Below are 24428 nucleotides of genomic sequence, written 5' to 3' on the forward strand. Positions count from 1 at the left end.
ACCTGCGGGAGGTGCCCACAAAGCGGACCCAGGGACGCGCTTTGGGAGAAGGCAGTGTGGGAGGAGCGGGGATGCGTTGGGGGATCTTGCTGCTCTTGAGGCTCCGTGGAAGCCTTGGGAAGTAGAGGGCGGCGGAGCTTGACATGTCCCTAAAGCTCAGCGTGAGATGTGGGTGATCGGGTGAGACCGGGAGAGTGTTAGGACCGGGGCCCTGAGGATGGGATGATGCTGGTCTCTGGCTGTGAGATGCCCTGGTGCTGTAGCCAAACTGGAGGTGTCAGAAGTATTCTCTGTCCTGTTGAGACACTCCTTGCTTTTCCCTCTTGTGTTTTAGAAGAGGGCTTGGCTGCTAGTGAATGCAGGCCTGCAGCATAGACAGCTGAAGTTGAATCATGGACAGCATCTCCCCTTTCCTTCTGCAAACTGAGCTGTGCACAGTTGAGGTGTTGAGTGGCATCACACTGTGAGGGTCAGGGAGCTTAAGTGTCAGTGAGCTTCTAGGCAATATTATGTGCATGGGAGTTTCTGGGAACAGCATTGGCAGGTTCCCTGGGCAGGGAGCTCCAGAGGTGTGCCATAGAGTGTTTGAGAGTAACAGAAATCTGTTGTTGTGGGTACTGAGACCATGCTGTGCGCACTGTATTTACTGTCATCTCTCTGCAGTGCAACGGAAGAGCCGGCTGCAGAACTGCCAAGCAGCCAAGGAAAGGCTGAAATGCCCAAGCGCAAAGTAAGTTAGGAGGATGTTGGGCTTGGATGAGATGATATGTAAAGGTCTGAGGTATAGCTGGCTCTCCCCACTGCCCAGTGTCTACCTTCTCCAATCTGTGTACAAAGAACCAGCTCCTGCCAGGGGCTCTAGGGCCTGTCTAGGCTCTGCCCTCACAGCACCCTGGCACCAGTCTATAGTTACTGGCAGCAGGCACAAATTCCCAATAGCTGATGGTGTCTCTTCTGCATATTTTATGGGATTCTGTGAAACTTTCTCATCTCAACTCCTGACTCTGGCAGAACAAGCCTTGCTGTTAAAGATTCAGATTTCAAACCAGATCTCAAGGAAAGGATAATGGGAGTCTCACCACTGGTTTTTAATGGCAGCTTCCAGTGGCCTTTGGAATATGTTAATATCAGGAAGGGGCGTTTTCTGTGCATCTGGCAGGAAAATGTGAAGAGGAGTAGCAGGATCAAAGAGCAAACCATTCCCTGTTCCCAGGCTCTGGGAAACAGAACTAATATAATAGGAATGAGAGAAGATTCATGGCCTTTCTTTTTGGCATAGTGCAGGACTTAGGCAGAACAGAGGATGGTCCCCTCACTCTCTAGGCTCTTTCTTACAGAAAAAAAAAAACAACTTATGGAGGCATTAATCCTCGCAGAGGACTGAGCTGCTACCCTGGAGCAGAGGGATGGGAGAATTCCACAGCTGGCTGCTGTCAGAGGGCTCCAGTTTTGTGCAGAGGAGGAAGGGAGGACAGAACTATGGGAGCTGACAGTGGCCTGCTGTCCCACCTTCATGCTTATCTGCAGTACCTGGGCAGCTGCAGGGCTTGTGGATCAGCCACACTGCAATGAACTCTGGTGAAGACTCTCTGAGGCACCACTATAGTCTGCAGCATGACCTCAGCTGTCTGTGACACACAGGGCAGTTTGGGAGCCTCGAGCTCTGCTACCTGCCAGACCACTGCCTGCAGGAATAATTTTGATTAGTTTTGTTGTCCATGGAAGTTTTTTGACAACCTTGGATGCTAGTGGCTTGTGTTGCTTTTCTGTTGCCACACAAAAGAGAAAGAATTAATAGGATGTTGTAGTGCTCCTTGAAAGGTTTTGATTTCTGAAAGCTACTCCTAAGCTCCTGTGTCTGAGACAACCAGCAGTGGGTTAGATATTTAACTCTTTCTGCCTTTCTTATGGCTGATAAATAACCTGATAAACTGTTGGACTTTTACAGACCCTTTTTAAAGGACTGGACTAATCAGCTGAATCCACCCTTAGAACCAGTTTCTAAACTCAAGCATGTAAGTAGGAAGGTTTTGAGTCTTTCATGCTTTAAGTGAGCTGTCGCTGTTGGACATGAAATGAGTCACATGGATGCAGCTCGAGGTGTGGTGAAAGGAAGAACACTCCATTTTTTTCTGTCAGTATTTATAAGTTTCTGACCATGGCCAGGGATTGGATAGTCAGGTTAACACCTTCCCAACGACACTGGCTGTGAGAGATGTCCATCAAAAGACGTGTATCAGAAACAATGTACACATATCTATGTTTACAGTCACTGTCCTGGGAAAGTTTTTAGAAACTATGTCAACAAGATAGAAAAACTGAGATTTCAGTTTCAAACTGAGCCTTGGCAGAACACAGTCCCCTGTCACGAATGAGTGTATTATGGTTGCTTAAAGAGTCACTGGCAAAGATATCAGCAAAAGCAGTTTTAATGTAGAAGTGAAAGCACAAAGAAGTTCATTGTCAAGGTTCACTCAACTACTTACTGGATGGTTAAAGCAGATAGAGAAAAAGCAAGCTAAAATCAATCAATCTAAGACCGAAACCAGTGCAAAAGTTATCTATGTGGGGGCTGGGGGAGTCAGGGAAGGATAAGGATAAAAAGGAACAAGGAAGGTCCATTGAGTCACAAGATTCAGAGCAGAGACTGCCTTGCTAATCTGAGCACTGGGCTTGACCAACAGTTTAGGTCTGAAAGTTTTAACAGCACTTAAACTTAATAGCATTTAATGAATAGCTTCAGTTAAATATTTTAACAAAGGATTAATCTAGAATTTACTGTAGCACAAAAATAACTTGCTTACAGGCCTGACTTAAAAATCTAAAGTACTTAAGAACCAAGGAAAGCCACATTCATAGAACATTTGCTCTACCATACTTACACACACATAGACCTAAAGAGTTTGTACAAGATATATCTGTGAAAAGTTCTCCTCAAATTCAGTGAAGGACTCATGCCTTTGTATCTTCTCAACAGGAAAAGGGTTGAGCCTTGGGGAAAGGGGGTCTCAGCCCTATCTCTGTTGACATGTTGCTGTTCCCCCAAGTACAGCAAACATGAAAGTTTTCTAGCTCTGAGAATCCCCACTTGGAGGGAGATGCTGGTCACAGCCTACACAGTCCAAGAGAGCTCAAAAGGTCTCACTCAGGATTGCTGCTTATAGTGTCACAAGCGAATGTACTTCAGTCATCATAATTTTTCATCCTGGCTTCAATTCAAGTCTGTAACTTGCTTTAAAAACCACAACCCCAAGTCAGGTCATGAGTTCCTGACTCCAAATGGGGGACATACCACAGATTGCTAAATAGCTGGCAATGAGTCAACTAGCTGTTTTTCAAAGGAGTTTAGCTTAGGAGTTTCAGTTTGGGAGACTGATCCTTTGCCCGTGTCCTGGTGGGTATTGTGTTATTGTTCTGTTGACAGCTGCTTTGTCACATGACTGTCCCCTGGGCCAGCTGTCAGGGTCTGACAAAGCTGCGCTCTCCTTGGAGCTGAGGGTTGCTTTGTCTTTCCAGGTTGACAGGAACAAGAAGGATGTTCTTGGGAATGTGATGGAGGGTGCTCAAGAGGATGGCAAACTTGGAGCCAAATCCACACAGCACACTGGCCACATTGCTCAGAAGAAGCCTTCAAATACATCCCAGAGAGCAGGAGGGGTGCGTCCAGCGCAGCCAGGGAACACCATGACACTTCCTGCTTCTGCACAGACTAGAGGCAGGCTCCCACCTTCAAGCTCTGGTCACCTAAAGCCAAAAAGGAACCAGAAGTCTACACAGGAGACTGTCACTGCAGCAGCACCTCAGGTGGAAAGTGACCACCCTCCTCTTGGAGCACCTCACTCCCTGAATGAGGGGCTGCAGAACAGGCTGGTCTGCCACAAGGAAAACCTTGACCCACAGGTCCCAACATCCCCGGAGCTGATCAGAACTTTCCAATCTGATGCAAACAGTATCAGGAAGAAGAGAGTCTTGGCCCACAAGCAAAGCTCAGCTGTAATGTCGAGGCCTGTTCTGGGTCCAAAAGACAGAATTAGTAACCGCCAGGCTAAGGAAGAGCCAGTTCTGGATAAATTCAGGAAAACCCTGTCAGAATCAAAGAGCATATCTCCAAATACAAGTATCAGAACTCAGCCACTTCAGCCCTCTCAGTTCCTTCCTGCTTCTGCTGAATTGCTATATAAAAACCCAGGAACAAACCAGGGAAAAACTTCTACAGTGAGGCAGCCTGGCACAGCTCCAGGGGGAAGTCTTAAGCACCACAGCCAACCTCCACCAGTGAGAAGATTTCCCACCAAGCCTCCCACCTTGGGCAAGCCCCAGGGAACCACAAACCTGAAATCCAGTCTGAAATCAGGTGTCACTTTGCCATGGCCAAGACCCATGATTAAAGAGGGAATGGACAGGAAGGAGATAAAGGTGGTGCCTCCTGGACACACAGCAGCATCCCAAGGGACAGATCACCCAAACCAGTCTCACAGCATCCACAATTCCAAAACTCATGTATTTGAGGATGATTTGAGAAGTAGGAAACATCAGCTTAAACCAGAGCTGCCAAAGGCAAGTGGCACGCAGGCTAGGTGTATCCCAAGGATCCCATCAGCTGCAGATCGTAAGTAAGTGGCAGCTCTGGCCATCTGGGTCCTGCCTCCAAGAAGCAGCAGAGTTTAAAGGGTTTGACTGAGGGAGCCAGCACCGTCATTGGTGAAAACAGAGTCCGAAGTCTTTTATCAGCAAAAGGTTGTTGGGAGGTTGATGCCCTGAAAGAGTTGGGGATGTTGTTGGGTGGCACCCTGGGTTCCTCTCCCACTGATTCAGTAAGTGGAAGGAGAGTGTGTGGTCACTGTCCTGCTTTAGTCTCAAGGTTTATGCTTGAGCGTGTTTTCCTTTCCCAGTCTAGAGCTCAGGTGTGTTTCTGAGCTAGATACACTGATTCTTTTTAAGAAGCTGAAGGTGGATAAAGGGAAATTCCGAGAAAAAACAGCCAGCTCATGTCAAGCTACTGTCTTCTGGGGTGTTAACTGTAATCTCTTGGTCCTTGGACAGGAAACAGCTGGAGGAGTGGTTGGCATCCAAAGGCAAGAAATACAAGCGGCCGCCAATGACGCTGCTTCAGAAGCAGGCAGTGAAGCTGTCCTGCAGAAAGGTCAAAGCAAAAGAGAAGCAAGAGAATCCAGAGCAGCACTGCCTAGCAAAGATCAACTCTATATTCACTGAGTGCCTGAAGCTCATTGAGGAGGTGGGAATGGGAAAGGAGCTGCTTTAATGAGCTTCTCCTCTCTTGGAGCATGCCAGGGGATGAGGGCCATGATCACTCCAGTAGCGAACAGGGGTTGGGAACAAGTGTTCAAGTGCCAGAGGGGAAACATAGGAAAATAAAAGTTCTCATAAAATTATGGGTAGGCCAAAGGCATGCAGTAACCTGTGCTGACTGGGAGAATGGAGAGGTACACTGTCAAAAAAGACTGTTGTGGTTTAACCACAGCTAGCAGTCAAGCCATGTGCAGCTGCTCACGCAGTCCTCCACCAGCAGGACTGGGGAGAGAATCATAAGGGTAAAAGACAAAGAATTAATAGGCTGAGGTAAAGACAGTTTAATTGGGAAAGCAAAAGCTGTGCACACAAGGAAAGCAAAACATTGACTTCCTGCTTCCCATGGCCAGGCAGGTGTTTTATCACCTCCAGGAGAGCAGGACCCCATCACATGAAGTGGTGGCTTGGGAAGACAAACAGCATCACTCCAAATGTCCCCCCCACTTTATATACTGAGTATAGGGTCTGGAATATCTTTTTGGACTGTTTGAGTCACCTCTCCTGGCTGTGTCTCCTCTCAAGCTTCCCACATATCCCCAGCCACCTTGCCAGTGTGGCAGCACAAAAAGTAGAAAAGGCCTTGGTCCTGTGTAAATCCTGCTCAACAGTAATGAAAATACCTCTCATCACCACTGTGTTCATCACAAATCCCAAGCACAGCCCCATACCAACCACTGGGAAGGAAATTTATTCTACCCCAGCCAACTTGACATAGATCCCTGGTGGATGTCACAGTTTGAGGTAGGGCCTTGGTGTGAAACAGTTGCTGGGAAGACTTGACTGCTAGCCCTGCTCCAGGATTTATTGGCCCCAATTAATGCCAGCACTAGAGTCTATCCTTTGACACCCCTCTGGAATACTAGACTCGATTATGCAGGGGGAAGATAGAGGCGGGACAGCTTTTGTCTGCCATGGTTGTGTAGGAGACTTGCAAACCCAGACTTTTGAGGCCTACCTCCTGGAGAGTGCTGGGAGCTGTGGTCAGGCACGGACTGCTTCCTAGTGCACACACTCCTCCGTGCCATGAACCCCTTTCTTCAGCCTCTTACCCTTTCTCCTTGCAGGGTGTCCATGCAGAGGAGCTCTCGGCAGTGCTGTCCCTTGTGCCCAAGGCAGAGAAATTTGCCAAATTCTGGATCTGCCGGGCAAAGCTGCTGGCCCGGAGTGGCCCCTTTGACGTGTTGCAGCTGTACAGAGAAGCGGTCAGTGCTGGGGCTGAGGTGAGTGGGGCGTGCCAGCTCCCTGTGTTCACTACCTCTGCTCTGGAGGGCTTCCTCGAGATCCAGGGGCCAGGTTTTTGAATGAGTTTAGCAGCATTAGTCACTGGTGAAAAAATCCTTTAGTGCTGCCAGTCCCATTCCATGCTGAGGGATGTGCCCATGCAGAGTGGGCACCTGGCTAGCTGTGCTGGGTGCTGATGGATCCCACTGGGTAAAGGAGAATCCTGCAGCCTCTTCCTGCTGTCCTCAGCACAGGGTGTTGCAGTGCAGCAAAAGCCTTTCCTCCTATTCAGCTGTAACTCTGGTCTCCATTCCTATGCCAGACCTGCCCTGACGCATGTTCTGCTTTTCCTGCAGCCAGTCGAGGAACTCAGGGAAACTGCTCTCAGTATTTTGAAGGATGCAGGCCAAAAATGGGAAGGTAACCTGAGTGTTGTGGGGTTGACTGGAGCATGGGCAGGTGGGGGCTCCCTGATGTTACCAGACGGGAAGCAACACTGTTTACAGAGTGTCTCAGCACCTCATCTCCCTCCTGATGAGGTTGTGAAAGTCTGGAATACTGGTCTGAAAAATGGGACACACTGTTAGTCTGCCTGGGATGGAGGCTCAGCTAGCCTCTGCAGGCAGGCACTTTGCCCCAGTCCAGAGTGCAGAGGTGTAATCCCCCCCAGCAGCTCTTGGCAACAGTGTTGGTCTTTTACTCTCATGCCAGGAGAAAAGGTGGAGGAACCCAGTTCTCAGGAGCCTACAACGCCTTGTGCAGGTGAGAGGCAGCCCATAGCATTGACTCCAGGCCTGGTTGGGAGGCCCATGACCTCCCTTCACTTCTCAGTCAAGTTACGGGTTACATCTGCATCCAGGTAAGGCTGAAACTCCTGCTCCTGGTAGCACACACCCTCCATACCAGTGGTCATCTGCAGGGTTTACCCAAGTCTCTTGTCCTCTCCATAGAGGAAGGGAGTTCCTGGAAAGCCCAGAACTGAAATTTCTGACACCTGTGCGGCGCTCACTACGGATTGAGAGGGCTAGGAGTCACTACCCAGAGATGCTGAAGGACCATGACCCTGTGGTGTCATCCCTCAGTGAAATCCTGGATGCTGAGGAGGAGACTTGTTTCTTCTTCCAGAAAAACATGGCTTTGCCAGAAGTGACAGAGCTGGAGGGTTTGGGTTCCCATCCCCTCAAGAGCTCCTGAGGGGTTCCCAGCAGGGGCAGGCTGCCTGCCCACCATGCTGCCTCATACACATGACCCTGACTGCTCTTCCTGCCCCTCAGATGTAGGGGGCAGGGGATGCCACAGAATAAGCCTGTATCAAATATCCAAATACTGATTTTAAGTATATTAAAACTTGCAGTAGAGTTGTGTGTGGGCTAGTGAGTGGTGTGGAGAAACCAGCTGTGTCTCCTGGCATTGTGTTCCCAGGACTGCCCTCAGCTACTCATCCAGGTGACATACATTCTGGTTTTCCTGCTGTAGAATGGTGTCAGTTGGACTGTGATGTTCCAGGCACCTCCCAGTGTTTGAAAGCAATGTCCTGAGCAATTTGCTCTGGAACTGCCTTGTGCCCTACCTGGAGAGCATCTGTATGTCCCCTACTGAGAGGCATATATGCAGACCCAGTGTCTGGAGGTACAGGTGGTAGCAATGGCTGTGACTGAGGGGCTGAGGGGCCTGCAGTGCCCCAGCAGCTTCTGCAGAGGCCGTGAGACTGACAGCAGCACCAAGGGCTGCGGAAGACCTTGGGGTGCAGCAGGCCAGGCCCCCAACTCCTGGACATGGTTGGGGTCTGGGGGCAGCCGAGCATTTTAAGTGCAGTTCAGGCCCCCTCTGCTGCTGTCCCTGCACTTGGAACAGGCAGTGGCACAAGGTACCAAGCAAGAGGCTGGTGAGGGGATTGGCAAGTGCTCTCTGCTGTGAACAGTGACTATACAGCAGCTGCAGAAGGTGAGGAAGCCCTACTGTCATCCACCCAGCCCCAGCAAGCAGTGGTCCTGGCCCCATCATGCTCTTTTGCCTCCTCTTTCCCTCATGATGCACCCAAACCCAGCCTTGCTTAGCATCTCTGTTGAGTCATGGATGCTGGCAGAAGTCTCAGAGCAGTGTGCTGGAGTTCTGGCAAGGGGCTAGCTCCACTCTGTGGAGCGCTTCAGACCTGGCTCCCTCTGCAGAGGTGGGGATATCTCGAGGCTGTCACCTTCTCCCCAGGGACTTGTGCTTGTTTCAGGTGCTGGACAAGGGTTTGGGGACTGCCTTTGCCCGCACCTCTCAGGTGCAGGGACAAAAGAGTTTTCCTTTAAAACAGCCAGTTCTATGTCTCTGCAGTACCAGTTTTGAGTGTCTTTTATAAATAGAAAAGGGTAGAAAAAAGAAGAGGGGAACAGCAGGTGAAGGGGGTTCCACTGGAGCAGCTGTTGCCTCCAGAGCCCCACGCCCTCCACCCAGCATTGCAGTGCTCATGGCCAGGCCCAGAGGTTAAAGGAGCAGGAGCTGCTGGGACTCCAGCTGCTGCAGTGGGGCTTCCAGTGATGCTGCAGCAGTGGTACTGCCTGTTCACCCTAGTGCTGGATGGCCCCAGGCTGGCACTGAGCTGGCAGGAGAGGTATAAAGGGCACCAAGCAGATATGAATTAAAGGGGCAGGAGCTAGCAGGCTTGGGAGGGGAGGGGGGTGTGCCTCTCCTGACGCTGGGCACAGTCAGGAGAAGGTCCCAACTGCCCAGGGACAGGTGTGACAGGGGCCATGAGTCAGGGCCACCAGCCATCCTGTGGCCACCAGATGTGTAGCTGGCCATGAGTAGCTTTGATCTGGCAGTGCAAGTGGTCCAAGGCCAGTGAATGCCACCCTTTTGTGGGTCTGGCACCTGGCATGGCAGCAGTTGGGGTGTGCTCAGGCTTCTCCATCATCTTCCTCCTCCCCACTCGAGTCCTGGGGGACCTGAGACAGTGCAGGAGGGGCTCAGTCGGCACAGTGTGGCCGGATGCCACCTTGTCCTTCTGCCCTTTTGTTCCCTGCCACCCACCTGCTGGCCAGGGTCACCATGCTGGGCCAGCCAGGGAGGAAGGGCAGTGACCGCATCCCCTGAGTCCAGGCGAGAGTGCTCCACCGTTGACTCATGGGCCATCTGTGGAGGGGTGGACAAGGCTCCCAGAGAGAGGCTGGCACCAGCCAGCCAACGGGTTGGGTGCCCACCCAACACCTCTATCAGCCCCATGAACCCAGCCCCATGCCCTCTATTCCCCCTCAGGCAGAGAGGGAAACTGAGGCACAGTGGGTGACCAGCAGGGGCTGGGGGCTACGTACCAGGACAGGAGGTGCCCGGAAAAGGTAGCTGAAGGGGTAATAGAGAAAGTTGATGAAGGAGGCAGCATAGAGGTCTGCATAGCGCATCAGCTGGTTGGCAAAGAGCGTCTGACGTGAGCCACAGCGGAAAAGGCTGCCCATCTTCCCATAGCACATGTCCATCTCATGTGTCACTTTCTGTGGGTGCAGCAGGACAGTCAGAGCATGGGAACTTCCTTCCCATGGAGGAAGTTGTGGCAGGGGGAGGAGCTGGGCTGTGTGTCAGCTGGGATAGTGCCCTGGGTGTCACCTGGATCCGACGCTTGATGGAGCTGATGTCTGGGCGCTCACTACTGCCACTATCCAAGTGCCTGAAATGGAACAGACCCAGCTAAGGGCTCACCTGAAGGGTTCCCCACAGGTGCTCCCACTCCTGCCTGTCTCCCACCCCAACCAACTCACTGGTACAGCTCAGCCAGGAAGACATCCAGGCTCCGCAGCTCCTCAAACAGCTCTGCAAGGGCAACAGGGCCAGCTCAGTGCAGGAGCATCACCCACTGCCCAGCAAGACTGACAAAGAGGGTCAGGGCATGGCCCACTGAGGCAGTTTTGCCATTGAGGGGTGTAGGAGGCTCCAGGCCACCTCCCCTTGTATGGCAAAGTCTGTGTCCCCAACCCGGCACTGCTCACCACTCTTCTCTGTCCAGACCTGCAGCTCACGGGCCAGCTCAGGAACTACCAGAAAGGTGCGCCAGCCCTGCCGCTTCTTGGATTTGAGGATGTCCCCAAAGATGTGGTCCCCCATGTAGAGGATGTCTTTGCCCTTCACACCCAGGAGGTCACACACCACATCTGAGGAGCCTGTGACAGCAGGGGGTCGGGGGGTGTGGGCGTGTTCCCCTATGCCGCCCACACAGCCCAGACAGAGCCCAGCTGTGCGCTTACCACCGGAGTAGACAGCACAGTGCTGCAGGGGGCCAGTGTATGTCCCAATGCGCAGCTTCCCCGTGTCCTGCAGGACAAGAGGACCCCAGGAGGGGGACACTGTTATATGTGCCTGCTTGGTGTCCAACCAGCCATGAATCTACCTTGCTGTGCCCACGGGAGCCTGCTCAGTGCTTGCATGGTACCCACCACCCCAACTAGCCCTGCAGCAGGGGAGAGATCCCCACCGTGTCGACTTGGCGCAGGACGGTGCCCTCAGCAAAGAAGAGGGGCTTGCGGGTGTCCACCACAATCAGGTCGAAATAGGACCTCCAGGGGCGCTGTGGGACGTCAGCCTGTGGATGCTGGAGAGGGGATCAACAAGAGGATGCCGATGGCACCCTGCACCTCCTATCCAGCCCACACCGAGGACAGACTCACCTTGTCCTCATTGCTGAAGTCAAACAGGTAGGACATGATGGCCTGCAAAGACATCTGGCATCATCACTGCTGCTCCCAGGCAAGGCTGACCCTGCCTGTGCTTTAACACATCCCCTCTGCTTCCCCAATCCAGGGCAGGCTGGACCTCGTGGTGGGGGACATGACCCCTACTCACATCAGTGTAGGTATAATCACTGTTGGTGGCCAGGAAGACCTTCCCCACCTCCTTCATGCGGCTCAGCAGCAGTGGCACACGGGGCTAGTGAAGGGTAAGTCAGTGGGGGGGAGCACAAGGCGGGCCGCAAAGAATTGACTGAGGGCAGCAGAGTAGGGAGGGGTCCATAGGGATCTGCAGAACTCACATCCTTCACCACATATTTCTCCAGGTTCTCTAGAGTCTTCTCCTTGAGGCAGCCCTGCAGAAGGGATGGGGTGGGGCTGGCCAAAATCTCCCAGGATGTGCATGAGGGAAAACCCCAGCACTCTCAGCACCCACCACCACCAGCCCTGTGCCCATTGCACGTACAGAGAGGTGGACATGGTCCATGGCCTCACGCACATCCTGGAACATGCTGCGGAAGGACATGAAGAGATTCCCATGCTTGTAGCCGGTGTCACAGCTGCAACAGTCAGGAATGTAGGGGGTGAAGGGCCTGCCCTGCTAAGGGAAGCTCCCCGCAAGATTTACTGCCTGTCCAATCCAATACCAAGCCCCCATTCACCACCTCCCTCTTACTTGACATATCTGGAGCAGTTGGTGAAAAAGTCCACGAGACAGGCATAGAGGTGGGCCTCTGTGGGGGAGTAGGTTGTGAGAGGGGGTGCAGGGCAGGACAGTACCCCAGGGTGGTGGGAGGGCCAGGACAACGGGGGTTCTCACTCACCTGTGAGGTTGAAGAGGGTGTTGAGGATGTGGAAGCGCTTCATGTCATCCCGCTGGATGAACTTGTTGGGGTAATAGTGGAGGATTTCGGCTCTGGGGAGGAAGCATGGAGCTGCACTCCACCCTGAGGGACTCCCCCTCCAACTTTGCCCTGCCCCAGGGGTGGTGAATTCCCAGACTCACCCCTTGAGGAAGCGGAAGCCATGGGCACAGACCAGCAGGTTCCCATGGGAATCCACCTTCAGCAGGTTCCCATACAGGGCATCAAACACCAGCCCCCTGCACCACACAGCTATCAGTGGGTGGGGGGGCTCATTTCCCCTCCTCTCCCATCTCTGGGCCTCCCTCCACAAACTGACCGGGTGGGGAAGGTGGGGTCATATTTGTAGGCAAGGATCTCAGGAGGGTACCCAATGGCGACAAGGTGCTCCAGCAATAAGGCAAAGGCCAGCTCCTCATAGTCAGGGGACTTGTACACTGCAGGGGGGGAAAGAGGGATGTGGGCAGGGGCTGGGGGGAATCCCACCACTACCCCCCCTGCCTTATGGTCCCCCAAAACGCACTGGCCAAGGTGTAGTCCATGTCAAAGCCAAAGCACTTGATCTTCTCCAGCGCCAGGCTCCGGTTGACGAAGATCCTGAAGGTTACCATGGAGGAAGTTATGGGGTGAGGAGAGGTTTAAGGCTGGGAGTGGCAGAGAGAAAGAGATGGGGTCGCGTTTCCCTATCCCAGTCCCTGGTCGGTGCTCCGGGAGGGTTGTGTGTTCATCCCAGCCTAGGGCCCCCACAGCAAGTTATTGGAGCAGAAAAATGGGTTGTGGAGCTGGAAATGGAGCTGGAGGAGGGAGGCGGGACTGTGGGAAGGTGGGGGATAGTGAGCCCCTGTTTAGACCTGCCCCCACCCCGGCGTGTGTACATGCCACCCAGAGTCTCTGCCTCCTCCCGATACGACAAGGGTCCTATCCCGTACCTGAACCCGGGACCTTCGGGTCCTGCTCCCTTCCCCGTGTGCCCTCCCCACATGTCCTTCCCCAAGCCATCGCCCCGTATCCCCAAGTCCTGCTGCCCCCATTGCCCTCCAGCCCCTCCGCAGCTCCCAGCCCACCGGTGCTGGCAGTCCCTCCGCAGGGCCCGCTGGTCGCCCTGCCCCGGGCCCCGGGCCGCCGCCGGGCCCCGCTGCCCCTCGCTGCCCATCGCCACTGCCTCCGGTCACCGCCTCCGGCCGCCGCCGCTTTAACGGAGCCCTGCGGAACCGCCCCGGCCCGGCCCCCGGCCGTGCCCGGCCCCGCCTCGGGCAGCACAGCCAGGACGAAGCCGGAGTACCCCGAGGCGGTGGCCCGCAAATGGGCCTGTCATCCCCTGATGTTCCCCCATGGGGTACGGACACCTCCTCACGCGTGGCCCCCGCACACGGGGAGTGCTCCCCGTGCCCTCCCTGAATGGGGCTCCCCGCTCCCCGGCCGTGCCACCACGCTGCCCCCGCCGTGTCGGGGTGCACCCCCCCCACCCCCTGCCCCCCCCCGCGGGCCCGGAGCCCTGGGCTGCTGTTTGCCCAGCGGCGCCGCTGGCAGCGGCAAGCGCCCCGCGGGGAATCATTAACTGGGGTCAGGGACCGGCCTCGCCGCCGCCCCCCCAAGCCGCCCCGATGGGCGCCGCGGCCGCGGCGAATACGGCCCGGCTTCTTAACGGGGAGATCGGGACAGGATCGGGCACCCCCGCCCTACGGGGCTGCGTTAGCAGCACATAAAGCACCTCTCGAAACCTACGTGTGTCGCCCCATAGGACCGTCCCCCTCCCTCAGCACTCCCGGCTGCCCCCACCGACATTCTTGCGACACCCCGAGGCCGCTGACGTGAGGCCCTGGGCCCGGCCTTGACCCAGGCAGTAAGGAGCATCCCACAGCACATGGAAGGGCGGCGGAGCAACTGTTGTCCCAGGGCTGTGGAGGGACAGACACACGGCCGGACACGCGATCACACCCACACATCCCCCCACACCGGGGCCGGGGCTGATGAGAGGGGCAGCCGCCCCCAGGTGGAGGGCCCCGATAACCCATGGCTGTTTACAGCCCCTCCCATGATCCAGGGGGCACGTGAGGCTCTTATCTTTGTCCCCAGCTCCCTCGCAGAGCACGGGGCCAAAGCAGGGAGGGCTACGGGGAAGCACCTTAGCCCCCACCGTATCCCAAATTCCCCAGAACCACAGGCAGCACTGGCATACGAAGGAAATCTTTATTAAGTTCGAGGTAGCAGCAGTGACAGGAGGCCAGAGGGCAGCCCCCAGGGCCCCCGAGCAGGATGGTGTCCACAGCACTACGGCAATGGAGGCAAAGCTGAACACTGCACAGCCTGCAAGAGGGGTATCCCATGACTCCCCAGCCCTTTGTTCTGGGGCCGGCGAGGACCAACTTCTGTCCTTCCCCCAAGAAATCACTACCAGGGGCTCAGTAGAAGTGAGAAAGTGACCCCCACTAACTGCTTATCTACAGCTACAGCAGATCAGGGGGGTCACCTGGGGGCAGATACAGCCCTGGCAGCACACCCCCCACAATGTTAGCGCCAAGACAGTTATATTTAAAAAATAATAAAAAAAAAAAAGATACTTCAGTGACAGCACTACACGCAGCTGGTGCAGCTGCCACCCCACAGCAGGCAGCCTCAGTGGCTCCTCAAGGGAGGATAGCAGTGCAGTGGGAAGCAGGAGCAGTGGGAGCCCTGGTGCCGTCACAGGACAGCGAACTTGAAGACAGCCATGATGGCAGCACTAATGAGGCCGGAGATGGGGACAGTGACGAACCACGCCATGAAGATGTTTCGGAAGAGGCGCCAGTCCACTGCCTTCCTGGAGCGCAGCCAGCCCACTGAGACCACTGAGCCCACCTGCCCAAGGAGTCAGGGCATGGCTCAGCACCAGAGCAGGCATCTGCACTCCCCAAACATGCGCTCCTTCACCCCCCAAGGCCAGAGCCCTGAATCCTGCTCCAGCCCGTGGGGACCTTACAAGAGCGCAAGCAGGGAGTGCAGGGCAAGGAGTTGGCACCCCAGAGGGGTGACAGGACCAGGACCCCACAGAACTTAGGTTCCATTGGCCTCTTGGTAGAGCCTAGGGGACCCTGAAAGGGGTTTTGTTCTCCCATCATGTCCCAAGTGCCCCAGGGACCCACCCCAAGGCCGGGCAGCCACTGCCACCTCACATTGAGATGCAAGTGGCAGAGCTGGGAGCTGACAGTGGCCAGCAGCCCAGAGTGGGGCCTCCCACACAGCTCAGCCCTTCAAGCACCAGGATTTGGGAACATTGAGCTCACACTGAGCCAAAGCTATCCCCCCGCTACCCCTCCTACCTTGCAGTGGGTTGTGCTGATTGGGAGGCCAACATTGGAGGCAATGACCACTGTCACTGCTGATGCCAGCTCAATGCTGAAGCCACTGCAGGGACAGAAAGCAGATCAGAATAGGGGCACTGGATACCCCAGAACACCCAGTGGGCTCAGCTCAAAGCAGCACAGCTTGGCTCTCCAGAGCCCCAGATGAACCCCCCAGGATGCAGCGAGGTATTGGAGCTACACACACCCCAGCTCCAGCACTGAAACCCACAAGAGAGAAGGGAGAGTGGCTCCTGGAGCAGAACGCAGCTCTCAGGCTGCCTGGAACATCCTCTCTGCTCCATGGTAGCCCTTACCTGGATGGTGTGATGGGAGTCAGGTCCTTCCCCATCGTCTGGATGACTCTCCTTCCCCAGACCCACAAGCCAATGCAAATCCCTGCACCCCCATAGAGAAGCAGCCAGATGGGAGTTGCCACCCTGGTAGCCACATCGCCCGTCTGGTAGACCAGGAAGAGTGCAACCAGGGGCCCAATGGCATTGCTGGAAGAGAAATGGGATCTGGTCTAGAGGGACAAAGGCTCTTGGCAAGATAGAATATCCCTGGAAGCGTTCAAAGGCAGATTAGATGGTGCATGGAGCAACCCGGTCAAGAGGAACATGTCCATGGCAGGGAGTTGGAACAAGATGGTATTTAAGGTCCCTTCCACCCCAAACTAGTTTGATTCCATGATTCTATGAGCACTCACGACAGATAGCAGCCTCCCTGGCTCCCCCTAACTCCACTGACCTGACATCATTACCACCATGAGCGAAGGAGCCGAAACAGGCTGTGAGGATCTGCAGGAACTGGAAGAGTAGGGACACCTCAGGCTTGTCCTGTTCATGCCACTCTTCCAGGGAGCTACTGCTGCCCTTGTGGTCACTGGCACCCAGCTCTGCCTGGGCTGTGTTCAGGTCCACATCTGCAGCCGGGTGTGCATCTGCCACTGCATTGCAGTAGCTCGTGTAGCTGTCCATGCGGACCCTCTTCTTAGTGTCCACCACAGACCAGCTCAGCTTCTCCCCCTCCTCGCTATCCCTGGCACGCAGAGAATCCAGGGGCATGCCACAGATGGCCATGGTGTAGGAGGTATAGCTATTATTGCGCCGCAGGGGTTTGTCCCCTGAGTCCCCCATGCAGTCCCCCATCTTGGCAAGGTGCAGCTTGTGCAGCAGCTCCTTGTAGAGGCCAGAGTCCTTGTGCACAGTGTGGTACTGGTATTGCCCGCCTGAGCCCAGCTGGTGGCCCACTGCCTGGCTCAGGTGGACCAAGTTGCCATTGGGCAGCCGTACAGCTCCTGCCAGTAGGGACAGCAGGTGGAAGGGTTAGCACCAAGGGGTGCTTGGCGTTAGGGAAGTCTTACCATGCGTATCACCCCGTGCTACTCACCACTGTCAATGCTTGTTTCCTTCAGGTCAAGGCTGGGAAGCCTCTCCTGCTCCGGGGCTTCCTCCAGCTCCCCCAGGTTGAAGGAGACCATCTTCTCCTCCACCACTGCACGGGGGGGAACAGCCGACCCTGCATCATCAGCAGGGCCCTTGGCATCCCCCAGGGGCATCTTGGCCTCCTCTTGCTCCTCCTTTGGGCAAATGTTCTTCTCCATCAAGGGGCTTTCAGAAGGACTTGATTTTATCTCTCCTGTGAAGAGGGGCAGCCTTTCCACAACTGCACCCAATGCCAGCAGCAAGCCCACACCCTTTGCCACTCAGATTTATGGCAGCTAAATAAAATTTACAGCTCCTCCCCATCCTGAACTTTGGAAACTGCTGGACAGTCAGACCTTGTCTTGGGCACAACAGCCAAACCATCTAAGCCAGCTCATCCCCTATTTTTAGACACCCCCACCCACACGGGGTGTGGTGAACACCATTATGGGGCTTTTATGTCAGTAATGTCTAGTGAAGAGGTTCCTCTTTGGGCCATGTTTGTCCCATCCCTGTGGCCAGTGGGATGCTCTAGACCCACTTTTGGAGTGGCTATGACCCCTACAGCTGACAGAAAGGTACCCAGAAGAGCCCAGCTTCTCTACCAGCCCAGCAGCTCCAGCCTGGGCTCCTCTCCAGCTTCCACTGGTGGATGACAAACCCAAACAGGAGCTGGTATCCACCACCCAAAGGCAGCCTGGTTTCCTGTCTAGCCTAGGGAAGCAAGCCAGCAGCACCCAGCCCTGGAAGCTGAGGCTGTTCCTCCACCTCTAACAGGAAAAGCACGTTTTCTCCAGGTGAAAACATGAGGTCTGTTCCTTCAGACAACAATCAAAACCACTGTCTTGTCATAAACATGACCATTTCCCTGTCATTTTGTTTCCTTCAAGGGCTGGGTTGTGGAATTAACCCTTCATCCTGGCATCCAGTCCCAGCAGAACTATCTCTCTGTACATGCACACTTCCTCCCAGGGATGACATGGGCAGGCAGGGAGCATGTCTGACAGGCAGAAGAGCCCACCTCACCTCACAGGCAGGAGTTAAGTTAAACAGCTGGAGGATTGTCAAGAACAGCCATAAAGCTGTTAGTCACACCCCAATTACACCAGCACAAGGACATCCCCTCATCACCAACTCCCAAGGCCCCAGCTTGCACACATCATTGATATTCAGGACCACATGCAGTTCCAAGCACTGCTCTGGAGGCAAAGCTCAGGGCTGATCCTTTGGATGCCTTTCAATAGTGTTTTGGGTTTTTTGCTACAGGGAGAGGATTTAATTTAAACTTGTGATCTGCGTCAGCCAGGCCAAGGACTGCTCAGCAGATATGAGAAGATTAAAGGTTACAACAGGCAGATTGTCTCTTGCCCCCTCTCTCCTCTATTAGAGTGGGACAAGCTGTCTGATACTGCCCACAGCAGCTCCAAGAGAGATCACCCCACAGATCAATCAGCCCCAGACACTGCTCAGCAGCCCAACAGCTGCTTCTGGAGGGGTTTTGGGTGCCTGGGGTGGGAGCAGGCAGAGCCCAGTGTGATGAGTGCCCCAATGACTCAAGAGTAGGTTAGTCCCTGAATGAAGATGAGGATTCCCTAATGACAGCCCCACAGCTAATGGGATCTCCCACTGGGAAGAGAACTTGGTTAGCCAGAGCGTGCCCTTCCCCAGGGATCGCAGAGGGATGCAGTACTTACGGTCGATTTTCTTCTTCATTCTCGGACATACAAAGAACCAGACGACGAGAGCACAGACAACAGCACTCCCCGCCGAAATTAGCAGGATACCCCACAGAGGAAGTTTGTCAAAGCCCAGCACTAGGAAATAAAACAACGGATCTTTGAAAACCTCTGGGCAAAACCCTCCTCAATATATGACTTTGGTTTTCCCAGGCATAGGGACTCCATCACCTGCAACAGTCCTGAGCTAATCCACCTGCCAGGGAGAAACACTGCTGGAAGGCATCACTAACCACACTGAGACTGCAGATATACTCTCTGAGCCCCCCAGGTCATATCACCATCAGCAGCTGACCCTTCACAGCCTTCTCCCCCAGCCAGACCCTGTAGAGAGTGGTGTATGCCCCAGGCTCCACACAGCTCTTGTCCCCTCATTTGCTGCAATGTCAAAGGAAAAACACCTCCCAGTGTGTCTGCTGCAGCACCAGTGCTGCTTCCCTGCTCTGGAGAGCAGACTGAAGCTTGGGATGCTCCCCCTGAAGCTCACCAGCCCCTCCAGCTGCTGGGGAGGGCAGCTCTCCTGCTCCAGGAGTCAATGGGAATTTAGGCTTCATGGTATCTGAGGTGATACATGACCCACTTAGGAGCATTCTCACAGGCAGCCTAACTTTGAGCAGAGAACTGGCATCACGTAACCCCAAGCAGGTGCTTGTGACTATCCAAACCCTACATTTGCTGCTGTAGTGACTTACTGCTCCTGAAGCAGCCCAGACACCTCACCCAAGCACAGGTCTGCCTGCAAACCCTGCGCTCAAGCAACCTAGAGCTCACTCTGCAGTTCATGGCTCAGGATAAACATAGATCTACTCTGGATATGGCCAAGTGATTTTGGAGCAGCCCCAGTGCCCCCAGCAGCACCACTGCAGGCCTGTCCTCCTCTCCCCCGTGTTGGAGAGCCCAGAGAAGGGGAAGCTGACATCCTTCCAAAAAATTTTCCAGCCAGTGTTTACAAAGCAAACCTGCCAGAGCGAGCACTGCCTGCCCGCATCCCACCTCCAGAGGCTCCTCCACAACAGGAAACCCACACTCACACCAAAAAACAGCTCAGGCCATGTCATCCCAGCAAATAACGGAGGTGACGGAACCTCTGGCTCCGTGGGCAAATCCGCCTGTCCCTGCTGAGCCCTCTCTTAGCTCTGCTTGTGACCTGTCTCCTGCAACACAGCATCTTAGTTTGGCTTTCCCAACTGAAGCTCAGACTGTGCAGCACATGGGCCAGCTCTTCTCAACAAGAATAATTAGCTTGCTTTTAGGGACAGGATGAACCAGAAGGTACAACGCCATTCCCTGCTCCTAGCCCCACTACCAGCTGCCTGAAGAGTCCCTTCAGCAGCCAGCAGATACCCAAGTTTTAGCACAGGTAAAGAGTTAACGGGAAGTCATGTTATTGGCCAGTCCTGGGAAGTCTAAGGAGAAAGGTCTGGAGGAGTTTAGTTTGAGCAGGTCTCTTTGGTTGGGCAACTATCTAGCCCAGACAGTGCAGGCTAGCCTGCCGCCTTCTGTAACCGGCACAGGCCAGCCGCCTTCTAGGAGATCTCAGCCCTGTAAAGCAAAAAAGGGGTAAATCGTGCATTTAATGGAGGCTTTAGAAAGAATTTCAAAATTCAGGTTCAAGCATTCTGCTGTGCACTTACAGGGCGCCCCAGTGTACATGATGGAGAAGAGGTTGATTCCCACAGTGCAAGCATAGAAGACAGGCAAAGCTCGCAGGCCGTTGGGAACAGGATCTGCCTGGAAAACACAGATCAGTGCTGTAGAGAGGTAGACTGGAGGGCTCCTAACAGCCTTTAGGGAACAACCCACAGTCAAATGCCCCCCAGCTACGGTGTCAGGAGGTAGCAAAATACCTGGGGTTCCACAAGGCTCCCCAAAGAGCTAGCACAGGCCCAGACAAAGGTTCCAGCACTCCCAAGCCTGGAACAACTCATCTCTACCTGGCATTTGAACCCTCTCTCTGGCTCCCCAAACTGCCACCTCCACTTACATTTTTCTTTCAACTCCCCAAGAATTTTCAAAGCTTTTATCCCCTTCCAGCTGACTTGGACAAAATAAAAAAATCCATTACTCACAGAGGAGCTTATATGACCACATACCTGGCAGCAAGGCCCTCACCCCAGCAGCAGGAGCATTTAATCCCCACTGCTGCCCAGCAATTGGGATTTGGCATCAGGACAAGCACACCAAGTCTTCCTGAATGCCAAAGCAGCATGGAGCAACTGGACTGCTCAGCACCAAAATGGAGCATGAGAGGGCCAGCCCTGCTTTGGGAGGCTGGTTACACAAGATTACTGTGACAGTGGTGTCACTGAGCTGCTTTAAAGGGCTGCTAGTGATAAGATCTTAACATCTCTTGAATCCTTGAATCGTTAGAGGTAAGACTTAAAGGAATTTAACCTCAGATATGCAGAAGGTTTCCCTGCATAGCTGGGGTCCCAGGTGGAAGGAATGTGGTTCCCCTAGCCCCAGGAAAAATTTTGTCCCTCCCAGCCGAGAAAAGCCATGGCTGTGGATCACCACCTTCACCTGCAGCCTACCCCGAATTAGGAAGAAATCCTTACACCCAGATTTTGGAAAAGGCCAACTGACAGCTCTGGTCTACTTCATTACTGGGAAACAGGGCTGTTCCTGCTGAAGCCAGGCAAGACAACTCTAATGTTTCAGAGGGGAGGTGATGCTCTAAAGCCCTCAAGGTCCACTCTGTGCTGTGGCCACAAGCCCCATTTTCTCACCTCTTCAGCTCTCAAAGGGCTCCCCTGGTGCCAACACACACACACTCCAGGATGTGCCAGGAGAAGCCCTGGTGACCATAAGCCAACCAACGAGTCCATTGAGAGCAGCCAAGAACCCCAAAGTGTCAGAAAATAGAGCAGATAGCCCTTACCTTACAAAGGATGAACCTCTGGACGAGGAAGAACAGGATAGCAGACATGATGCCCGAAAGAAGGGGTGAGATGAACCAGGACAACACTAGAAAGCAGGAGGCACAATCAGCATCCTGCTGCTAGAAAAGGAAGCCCAGGGACACATGAGGTCCACGGCTGGGGTGGTCCCACCAGCTGGACTTACCGATCTTCAGCAACTCAGACCATTTGACACCTTTTTGCCCTTGGGCCACCAGTGAGAAGCCAATGGTTGCTCCAACGATGCAGTGGGTACCAGAAATGGGGAGCTTCAAGAATGAAGCCATCAGCTGCCACACAGCAGATCCTGGAAAAGAACCAGCCTACTAAGAAAGCCATCACCAGGGCACTCAGGGACATCCTGCCCCTACACTGTGACTTCCCTGTTCCTTACCAGACATGGCACTGATCGAACCTGCCATCAGCAGCGTGGAGTTGTACATCTCTACATCAATCAGGCCCTTCCGGATGGTCTCACTGACCTTGGCTCCCAACAGGACAGACCCTACCGTCTCAAAGATGCTGGCCAGGATGCAGGCCTGCCGCAGAGTCACGACCCCTGAGCCCACAGCCGTGCCGAAGGAGTTAGCCACATCGTTTGCACCAACAGAGAAGGCCAGGATGAAGGCAATGATAAAACCCAGGACCAGCATCCAGAGGTAGTCAGCCATGGGGGCGGTGAGCACCGCGGGGGTCGGTTCCATGGCGGGGGTGGGGTGATGGGTTAATAAATTAAGCATAAAATTAAATAGACGGATCGCTATAGGGCACGGGGGGTCTGCGACGTCCTACGGGCCAGTCTGTCGCAGGGACTGGGGGCTGGGTGCCGCGCCATGGTCTGCACCGCTCTTCATCCTGCGGGAAAGACAGAGCTTAGCAGGGTGAGCACCGGATACCGGCCCTTCCCGCCGCCGGTAACGGCCGCTACCGCGCGCGCCACCGCCCCCTCCCGCCGCCATGTGTATGTGTGTCCGCCTCCGCCCGTCACCTCCGCTCACCGGCTGGGCTGGCCCGGGCCAGGCCGCGCTAACCAGGAAGCCCCAGCTGCGGTCCCACTTCGCTGCCGCTGCAGCCCCGTTCTCCCGGTCCACTTACAACCGGTCCCCACCGGTCCCGCCCGCCCCCGCCGGCCCGACTGACGCGGCCACAGCGCCCGGCGCACTTTAACACCGCCCTCCGCCGCCACGTGACCTCAGCCCCGCCCCCCCCGCGGGCCCGGGCACGGCCCTCGCTGCCCATTGGTCCGCTCGGGAAGGGGTAGGGCGGGGCCGCACCGTCATTGGGTAGCGCCGAGCACAGACCCGGGCCTAGCCCCGCCCTCCCGCGCGGGCACCGCGCCTGTGAACCACGTGCACGCTCACTGTCGGCCGAGGTGGAGGGACGGCACCGGCACCGCCACCGCCACCGCCACCGCCACCGCCACCGCCACCGCCACCGGCACCACCACCGCCCAACCGTGGGCTGACTCGACTCTGGCACGGCCCAGCACGGTGTGGCACATCCTGACGCAGATGTGTGCTCTGCCCTGGCATCGTCTGACTCAGTCCTGCACGGGTGTGGCCTTGACTGGATTCGGGCACATCTGGCACGGCTTGGCAGCAATGTGGGATCTGCTCCAGTGTGGCACGGGCACAGCCCAGCACGTGTAAAGACCCAGGCTGGGCTCTAGCACAGCCCGATGCTTCGGCATGGATGTGGGTCCGTGTGGGTCTGGCCCACATGTGGAACAGCTCTGCTCAGCTCCAGCATGACCAGCCTGTGGCAGGCACGGCAACAGTGCTGCACCAGCTCAGGCAGGCACCGAGCTGCTGACCACTGGGGTGGCACTCCAGTGTGGCTCAGTCCCACTCCAGCTCTGAACTGACACCACGCATGGACCTTGGGCCTTGTGCCTGCACTGGTTGAGACCAGCACCCAGCAACAGTGCCAATCTAGGGGTACCCACCAGCCTCAGCAAGGGCCACACATGGGGACTGAAACCAGTACCCACCAGGACCAGCCGTGGCACCACTATCACAGCTGTGTGGTGGCAGCTCAGGGTATCCTGCAAGGTCCCAGGAGATTCCCAGGAGGTTCAGCTGGGTCCCCCCCAGCACCTCCAGCCTGGGCGACACAGGCAGGGGTGAACCCCTGCACGCAGCTAGCACGCAGCCCTCTGTGAATATGTGCACACACAGCCCCATATGCACATGCTGGGGGTACACGTGTGCCCTGAGCAGAGTGAGCGCCAGTGCCCATTTCCACCTTGCTCTGATCATTGCCCAGCAGGAAGCATGGCTCAGTGGTCAGAGGCCACAGGCAGCCCCAGGGCAGCGGGTCAGCCGGCACGGGAAGCTGGGGTGTCTGGCCAGGGGTTGTACTGCCACACGGGTCAGTGGCTGGGTGCTGGCCACAGCTGGGCCAGCGCATGCCATCGCGTCATGGGGACAGTAGTGACAAGGGGTTTCAGATGGCACTCGGTGCAGGGGGGAAGTGGCCAGGGTGCCCCAGCCCTGCTGCATCGCTGCCCTTGCGTCACCTGGCCAGAGTCCGTCCTGTGTCCCCATGGGCCCTGTGTCCTGGACCACGTGCAGCACTGGGTTCACAGAGCCACAGCACGGCCTAGGCTGGGCCAGGGGGATAAGGAGGGACGTGTATCTGGAGCATGGGGATCCCTTGCCACTCTCAGCTCACCAAAGCAGTAGCAGGGGATGATCCCATACCTTTACCCAGTTCCCACTCCTGTCACCACTGGGTGACGGGGACTGGGTGTCCCCATCTGCCCTATGTGCATGAACTGGGGAGGAAACTGCGGCAGGAGTCCCTGGGTGAAGCTGGGAGGACCCATGTTCTGGGCCCCCAGGTCCCATAACCCTGTACCCCCAAATCTGAGAAGGGATCCAGGTGTGTCTACACCCCTGCAGGGGTAGAGGCAGGTCTGGGGAGCAGTGCTGGGAATACAGGGTGCA

The 24428-nt window shown here is 55.4% G+C and overlaps 3 protein-coding genes and 1 long non-coding RNA gene across 10 annotated transcripts in view; 1 reads left to right on the forward strand and 3 right to left on the reverse strand.

Moving 5' to 3' along the window:
• The window catches only part of CKAP2L (cytoskeleton associated protein 2 like), an 8201-nt gene extending 312 nt beyond the window's left edge, over positions 1-7889 (forward strand). For 2 of the 4 annotated variants that reach the window (XM_015648839.2, XM_015648838.1), the window contains exons 2-9: positions 664-730; positions 1949-2015; positions 3517-4613; positions 5044-5236; positions 6375-6530; positions 6888-6951; positions 7243-7390; positions 7482-7889. In XM_015648839.2, the coding sequence (XP_015504325.1) occupies positions 664-730; positions 1949-2015; positions 3517-4613; positions 5044-5236; positions 6375-6530; positions 6888-6951; positions 7243-7390; positions 7482-7725 (2036 nt within the window). In that variant the 3' untranslated portion in view covers positions 7726-7889. The remainder of the gene's footprint in view (positions 1-663; positions 731-1948; positions 2016-3516; positions 4614-5043; positions 5237-6374; positions 6531-6887; positions 6952-7242; positions 7391-7481) is intronic. The other 2 variants (XM_015648841.2, XM_015648840.3) reach the window with 2 other exon arrangements.
• On the reverse strand, positions 2414-4445 carry LOC117245400. The gene is made up of 2 exons (XR_004500075.1): positions 4333-4445; positions 2414-4011 (listed from the first exon to the last, which is right to left on the reverse strand). It is a non-coding gene; the product is annotated as an uncharacterized LOC117245400 (long non-coding RNA).
• A 951-nt stretch (positions 7890-8840) lies between the features above and the next one.
• Positions 8841-13265, reverse strand: LOC107213931 (cytosolic purine 5'-nucleotidase). Of its 3 annotated transcripts, XM_015648844.2 has the most exons (18): positions 13162-13265; positions 12621-12694; positions 12417-12534; positions 12241-12336; positions 12059-12150; positions 11911-11968; positions 11701-11794; positions 11537-11590; positions 11350-11433; positions 11175-11216; positions 10982-11098; positions 10755-10821; positions 10500-10670; positions 10272-10323; positions 10120-10180; positions 9831-10007; positions 9550-9651; positions 8841-9464 (listed from the first exon to the last, which is right to left on the reverse strand). In XM_015648844.2, exons 1-18 carry the CDS (start codon positions 13248-13250, stop codon positions 9417-9419), a joined length of 1596 nt encoding a protein of 531 aa, XP_015504330.1. In that variant the 5' UTR covers positions 13251-13265; the 3' UTR covers positions 8841-9416. The 3 variants fall into 3 exon arrangements, with proteins under 3 accessions (XP_015504330.1, XP_015504332.1, XP_015504331.1); XM_015648846.2 differs by lacking the exon at positions 10982-11098; XM_015648845.2 differs by lacking the exon at positions 8841-9464 and having other exon boundaries at positions 9550-9685.
• A 1003-nt stretch (positions 13266-14268) lies between these two features.
• SLC20A1 (solute carrier family 20 member 1) lies at positions 14269-22615 on the reverse strand. 2 transcript variants are annotated; one of them, XM_015648843.3, is made up of 11 exons: positions 22479-22614; positions 21875-22335; positions 21647-21787; positions 21462-21547; positions 20215-20311; positions 18539-18658; positions 16810-17058; positions 16168-16717; positions 15735-15920; positions 15397-15481; positions 14269-14935 (listed from the first exon to the last, which is right to left on the reverse strand). In XM_015648843.3, exons 2-11 carry the CDS (start codon positions 22218-22220, stop codon positions 14780-14782), a joined length of 2016 nt encoding a protein of 671 aa, XP_015504329.1. In that variant the 5' UTR covers positions 22221-22335; positions 22479-22614; the 3' UTR covers positions 14269-14779. The 2 variants fall into 2 exon arrangements, with proteins under 2 accessions (XP_015504329.1, XP_033375270.1); XM_033519379.1 differs by lacking the exon at positions 15735-15920 and having other exon boundaries at positions 22479-22615.
• Positions 22616-24428: the final 1813 nt, after the last annotated feature.

This window comes from Parus major, chromosome 22, assembly GCF_001522545.3.
Source record: "Parus major isolate Abel chromosome 22, Parus_major1.1, whole genome shotgun sequence".
NCBI lineage: Eukaryota > Metazoa > Chordata > Aves > Passeriformes > Paridae > Parus > Parus major.